This window comes from Heterobasidion irregulare (assembly GCF_000320585.1).
Source record: "Heterobasidion irregulare TC 32-1 unplaced genomic scaffold scaffold_02, whole genome shotgun sequence".
In the NCBI taxonomy this organism is placed as follows: domain Eukaryota; kingdom Fungi; phylum Basidiomycota; class Agaricomycetes; order Russulales; family Bondarzewiaceae; genus Heterobasidion; species Heterobasidion irregulare.
The window spans coordinates 3,439,094-3,445,093 of NW_009258198.1; the positions used below are offsets into that span (position 1 = coordinate 3,439,094).

Sequence of the window (6,000 nt, forward strand, 5' to 3'; positions counted from 1 at the left end):
CGAAACTACTGTGTTGCCAATTAAATGCAACTATAAATACAAAAAAATCTTTTCTGTAATCTTCATACCCTGCTTCAACTTTGAGGCCCAGAAGCAGTGAGATTGAATCAGGGGTTCAATAGATATGGATTTAAACAGTCTACCCCCTAAAACCAGACTGTGTGAAGCACAGTCTGGGTTTTGGGAACCAAATCTGAAGTTGCACAACATTCTGTCTGATTCAGTAGGCTTAAAATGTAGTTGTAATGGTACCCTAATATTTTCATTAGTAGACATGGAAAACTGAAGATGTTACAGACAAAATACAGAATTGAGGGAAAACCTCAAAAAACCGAGTCTCCAGTCCACAATTATCCTTTTATTTCTATTGCAGAACTAATAAAATGCCCACACATACACTACCTTTCAAATTATACCCTAATTTTATTATTTGGATGAGGGGATCGAGAGATATGTAATTGTTTGTGATGTTGAGGGTATTCTGCAACCCGGAGACACAGTTTAGTCAGCATCGGGAAAGGGCGGCACACAGTCGGGAGATTGCGGGCGCACTGTTGTCACACTGTTGTCACACCACGCACAGTCTCTCTGTTGCGCCACACAGTCCGGCCGAGACCGCACACAGTCCGGATTTTGGCGCTAGTTTAGCGCCACACAGTCCGGATTCTCGGTGACGGTCCGAGATTTGGCGGTGAATCTGCGCCACACAGTCCGGCCGTGCCGCACACAGTCCGTTGATTGTCGCGCCACACAGTCCGACTGTGTCGGCACACAGTCCGACTGTGTCGGACACAGTTGGAGTTTTCCCTCCGACTGTGTCGGCACACAGTGCCCTTCGACAGTCCTTCAACGTCTCGTGATCAAGCACACTACAACGTCGTGTCGCGTCCACACATTGCTGACAGCGTGTTGTAGTGTTGACTCCCAGTTCCCAGTACCCCTTGACCTCGATATTGACATCAATCCTGCTCTCATCCCCTTGATATTCTAACCTGAAAAGCTAGAAGGTTCAGGGTAGGACAGGGGTATGGCAGGGCTAAAGAGGCCATTAAGAGGTGAAGAAGCCACCCATGCCAGTACACGGCTGACATGACGAGCCTGTCCGTGGCTGAAGAGGCTCGTCATGTCAGCCGCGTATTGGCAGGGCTGAGTCCTGATACGTGGCTGACATGACGAGCCTCACTGCGGCTGGAGAGGCTCGTCATGTCAGGCGCGTATCAGCTTGGCTGAGTCTTGATTCTAACCTGAAAAGCTAGAAGGTTCAGGGTAGGACAGGGGTATGGCAGGGCTAAAAAGGCCATTAAGAGGTGAAGAAGCCACCCATGCCAATACACGGCTGACATGACGAGCCTGTCTGCGGCTGGAGAGGCTCGTCATGTCAGCCGTGTATTGGCAGGGCTGAGTCCTGATACGTGGCTGACATGACGAGCCTCACTGCGGCTGGAGAGGCTCGTCATGTCAGCCGCGTATTGACAGGGATGAGTCCTGATACACGCCTGACATGACGAGCCTCGCTGCGGCTGGAGAGGCTCGTCATGTCAGCCGCGTATCAGCTTGGCTGAGTCTTGATACACGGCTGACATGACGAGCCTCACTGCCACTAGAGAGGCTCGTCATGTCAGCCGCGTATCAGCTTGGCTGAGTCTTGATACGTGGCTGACATGACGAGCCTCACTGCGGCTGGAGAGGCTCGTCATGTCAGCCGTGTATTGACAGGGATGAGTCCCGATACATGCCTGACATGACGAGCGTCGCTGCGGCTGGAGAGGCTCGTCATGTCAGCCGCGTATCAGGACTCAGCCCTGCCAATACATGGCTGACATGATGAGCCTCTCCAGCTGCAGCGAGGCTCGTCATGTCAGCCACGTCCTATTCCTCCTCTCCTTGTGTTCCTTGCACTCTTACTCTTCGACACCCGCCTCGTCTCACTCCCCCCGGCGACGCGCTTCGGTCAGGTTATTGCGAGTGTGGGCTTTGGACGCGACGTCTCGCAGAACCGCACGCTGAAGACACTATGGGCGCGCGATGTCGCGGACCCGCCAGACAAGAACATGTATCAGTGCAGGCGATTCTTATATTCCTCCCTCAAACACTGCTTCAACGCATCCACCGTCACTCCCCAGTCGCGCGGCGTCTTTCTGTCTAAGTAGGATTCCGCCGCCTCTACCTTATCAACATTATCACCAAATCTTTGACTGCCTACCTTAGCACTGCCAGCACGGACACCCTCCTCGCCGCTTATACAGCCTCCACGAGCACGCTCTCGATCTCTCGATATTCTCCGTCCTGAGGGCCGTCATCGCACATTCCGAAGTCGTGGTCGGCGCGCCCGCGTGAGAGCCGATGTGGGCACATGGGTTCCGCCTATGTTGGTTGGTCTACACAAACTGTTGAGAGGTGCGGGAGCAGATGTGCACGATGTGCGGGGCGGCGGTTCCTCTTGAAGGTACGTTCGCAGCCCTTTGTGCTCGTGATAAGTGCTCATGCGACGACATGCATTGTGTGGTTCATTTTTGGAGGGTAGTTAGTTGATTAGGGGCGCACGCCGCGAGCCACGTCTTGGCTGTGGTAACTGAGATCGAGCGCGTGGTGTCCATCCGCAGGGCGACCAAACAGGAGCTAGAGCAGTACACGCCCGCCCCGGCATCAGCATCGAACGAGTCCTCGCCCACCCTGTACTCGGTCGAGGAGGCAAAGCCGGCGGTGCCTGTGCGGCGCGCGAGCTCGTCGTCGGCCTCGAACAGGCGCGTGGACCGTCCAGAGGAGGCCCACTACCCGCTGCAGCCCAATCTGCTCAGCCAGCAGCCGCCCTACTCGGCCGAGTCGCCGTCGAGGCGTCTGCCATTCTCAGGGCGCTCGTCGGGCGATGGCCGCTTCCGCAAAGCGTTGTCGGAGTGCTCGAGCTCCGCGGGCCGCTCGCCGCTGCCGATTTTTGGTTAGATGCCCACGGGGAGCACAACGGGCGTGCTCAGCAACGACTCGGAGGTCGCGGAGGGCTCCGAGGACGCTTGGATGGAGCTCAAGGTAAAATTCGTATCGTGCGTCGTTCACCCCCGCACTCACGCTTTTTCGCAGCCCTACCTCAAGGCGCAGACCGTTTCGAGCGTCTACGCCATCCAGAGCGTTCTGTCCGGTGGCCGCTCCCTGACGCCTTCGCCGACGCTCAACGAGAACCTCACGCAGATCATCAAGATCGTGTGCAGTATCGTCGCCGTCTGCCACAACAACCTCCCACCCGCGTCGGCGCAGCAGGGGAACGACATCCTGCGCGAGCTCAGCGACTACACGAACAAGCTCAGTGAGGTCCAAGCCATGCGCGACACTCCCACGATGCAACCTCGGACAGGGTTGACTCCGCGTGGCGGCATTTTCGACGTCGAGCTCGGAAGCGTGTTCTCTGTCATTCCCATCCCTGTCCCCATCTCTATGCCCATGCTCATCTCTCCATCTGTCTTCTCGTCGTCCATCTGGAAGCCACGCTCGTTGTCGGCCTACCGCTGACTGCACACCTCGCAAGTCCAGTGCCGCTGTCGAACGACCGCTCCAACGCTAAGTTCTTTCGGCTGCTCAGCACGTCCGCGTCCTCGCAGTGATACGGCGAGTTGTCTCTGCCCGTGATCATGCCCCCGCCGCCGTCCTCCGCCCTTTTCCAGTCGCATAACCGACTGCGCAGTGCCTAGTGGCAAGCTGGATGCTCGAGCGCGACGCAGATATCACGCTCTGGATGAGCGGCTGCGTGCGCATGTGGATCCCGTGCAACTGCACTAGCAAACTCGCCTGATGTTCCACTAAATTTGCTGAGCACTTAGACTGTGGCTTAGTTCTCTTTGCGTTGCTAAGCAGGCATGAGAATTAGTGCGGAGATTAACGATGTATACACGCGTCAGAATTCCAGGCTGTTCAACTCTAAGCGGTTCAGCCTTTAACGCTTTCCATGTCTGAGGAGCGTATTAATGCTATTGCCTCCTGGCTCGAATCTCTGCTGGAGCCCTCGCGCAAGCTCCACGCTCGACAGGTTGCCGCGCAAAGCACCATCTCCATGTTGAAGTCGAAGTTTTCCTCGCCTGAGTCGCTCGTCCAGAAGTCCCAGACCCGAAGCCGCGTGCGTACGTTCCCTCGTCCCCTCGAGCCCACGCCCATCTTCTTGAGCCCACGCCCGTCGCATACTTAGTACCCTCGAATCTCTACACCGTTGATGTTGACATTCACGCTCCTGCCTTCGAGCCCATGTGCGCACGCGTGTCTTTCTCTCCACGTTACACACCTGCGCCACTCAGTACCCTCCCGTTTATCGCCTCCAGCCCATGCTCGTGCGTCGCCTGGACCCTCCACGCTGCCCCGCTCTCGCCGCACTTGTGCTCAGCGCACGCGCACAAATCATCGCCAAGAGAATGCCACGCACGCTTCAGTGCGTCGACGAGGAGGGTGAGGTAGTAGATAGATGAGCTAGGAAGACAAAGGTAGAGCATTATCAAGGTCCGTATAACCCGCTCTCGTCCTTTCGGCCCGCCCTTTGCTCGCAGTCTCTGCGGCCTCCTCGATGCCATGCCCGCTCGCTCACTCGACCTCCTCGATAGTCAATCCCGCCTCTGATGCGTGCACATGCGACCCCTCAACGCCACGCACCCGCCTTCGCCTGCGATCCACATCCACCCGCACGCGTCCTGTCGATCCCACACCCGTCTCCTCTAGCACACACCCGCCCGCCGCCGAGTGCCTTTAACCCCCTCGACCACTTGGGCCCGCGCATTTATCTTCGCCTGCGACCAACATCTGCGTCCACACATCTCTTTCCAGCCCCTCATGCACGCACGACCTCTCGGCCCCTCCTCTTGTCGACCGTCATTCACTCCTCCATCGTCCTGCCTCATCGTCCTGCCTCATCGCCGAGGCCTCACACTCCACCCCGCGCACGCCCGACCTCTCTTTCGTCAACCATCCCGCCCTCGACCTAGTCTAACTCGCTGGCGGCAGAGCAAGAGCAAGAGGAAACAGCGGTAGCGGCAGAGAGATGGGCTAGGAAGAGGGTGGGCATGGACGACGAGGATGTCCGTCCATGACGCATGCACACTCGCTGAGCAGGACGAGCGTCATGAAGGTGCGCCGTTGTCTCTCTTCCCACCAGTCCCTCCGCGCGCACATCCTGCTGGGACAGTGCCTCCACAGATAGCTCCTTGATATCAGTCTACCGACAGCCCAGCTGCCCAACTACCTTAGCTTCTCCCCCACTACCTGCCCGGTCCATCATCACTGACCTCGACGACACTCCTAGTCTCGCACAGGTCACATCAGCTGTTCAAGCACGCAAGCTAGGAGCACATATCCGAAGTCCTGATCATATAGCCATCGGATTCGTCCGACAACGTACAATAAAATCACCTCATTGCATACATTTAGCGCGCTCGGAGCCTTCCACGTTCCCCAGTCCCCATGCGCGCCGCACCCGAGAGCAGACCTCCACGCCCGCCCCCCGTCCGCGACGGGCTCCTCCACGCACAAAATTGCCGCCCATGCGACCAGTGCCGGCGCCAAAATACGCCCACTCGCACTCACCATGCTCGCTACGACCCTGCCAGATTGCAGGGCTGCATCCTTGCCCTCAAGAATATCGTAACGACCGGCGGCGCCTTGCGGCTGCTGAACGCTGTCTGCGACGTATCCGTGCTTCTCTCGGACATGGTGAGCTCGGCGTGTTCGACAGCGAGCTCGGCGCACACCCACCATTGTCCGTGCGATGACCGGACTCCAGGCCATTTATAAATCCTCACCCACCCCGACCCGTTTCTCGCATCTCCTTGTCCTCTTCTACGACTCCCCGACGACGTTCCTAACGCACACCGCCGTCCGCGACGACGACGGCGCACCCTTGCTGCTGTATTATTAGCCTGCTGTCTCACGACCTGCTTTGATTTTCACCACTGACCTCCCCATGTCGTCTACTGTCGCCTCACAACTGACCTCGTCGTCTCTTACGACGACCTCTCCCCCGGCCTCTGGTAC

The 6,000-nt window shown here is 57.5% G+C and overlaps 4 protein-coding genes across 4 annotated transcripts; 3 read left to right on the forward strand and 1 right to left on the reverse strand.

The window, feature by feature from the left end:
• Positions 1-1,732: 1,732 nt before the first annotated feature.
• HETIRDRAFT_449229 (uncharacterized protein) lies at positions 1,733-2,290 on the forward strand (the record flags this gene model as incomplete). The annotated part of the gene is made up of 3 exons (XM_009544837.1): positions 1,733-1,777; positions 1,839-2,146; positions 2,209-2,290. The coding sequence occupies 3 exons, from the start codon at positions 1,733-1,735 to the stop codon at positions 2,288-2,290; spliced, it is 435 nt and encodes a 144-aa protein (XP_009543132.1).
• On the forward strand, positions 2,129-3,501 carry HETIRDRAFT_432748 (uncharacterized protein; the record flags this gene model as incomplete). Its single annotated transcript, XM_009544838.1, has 4 exons — positions 2,129-2,146; positions 2,209-2,446; positions 2,525-3,024; positions 3,076-3,501. The coding sequence occupies exons 3-4, from the start codon at positions 2,941-2,943 to the stop codon at positions 3,499-3,501; spliced, it is 510 nt and encodes a 169-aa protein (XP_009543133.1). The 5' UTR covers positions 2,129-2,146; positions 2,209-2,446; positions 2,525-2,940.
• Positions 3,502-3,808: 307 nt separating this feature from the next.
• HETIRDRAFT_471790 (uncharacterized protein) lies at positions 3,809-4,165 on the reverse strand (the record flags this gene model as incomplete). Its single annotated transcript, XM_009544839.1, has 1 exon — positions 3,809-4,165. The coding sequence occupies one exon, from the start codon at positions 4,163-4,165 to the stop codon at positions 3,923-3,925; it is 243 nt and encodes an 80-aa protein (XP_009543134.1). The 3' UTR covers positions 3,809-3,922.
• Positions 4,166-4,589: 424 nt separating this feature from the next.
• HETIRDRAFT_233462 (uncharacterized protein) lies at positions 4,590-5,573 on the forward strand (the record flags this gene model as incomplete). Its single annotated transcript, XM_009544840.1, has 2 exons — positions 4,590-4,713; positions 5,449-5,573. Coding segments are annotated over 2 exons (249 nt in total), but the record flags the coding sequence as incomplete, so codon positions are not given.
• Positions 5,574-6,000: the final 427 nt, after the last annotated feature.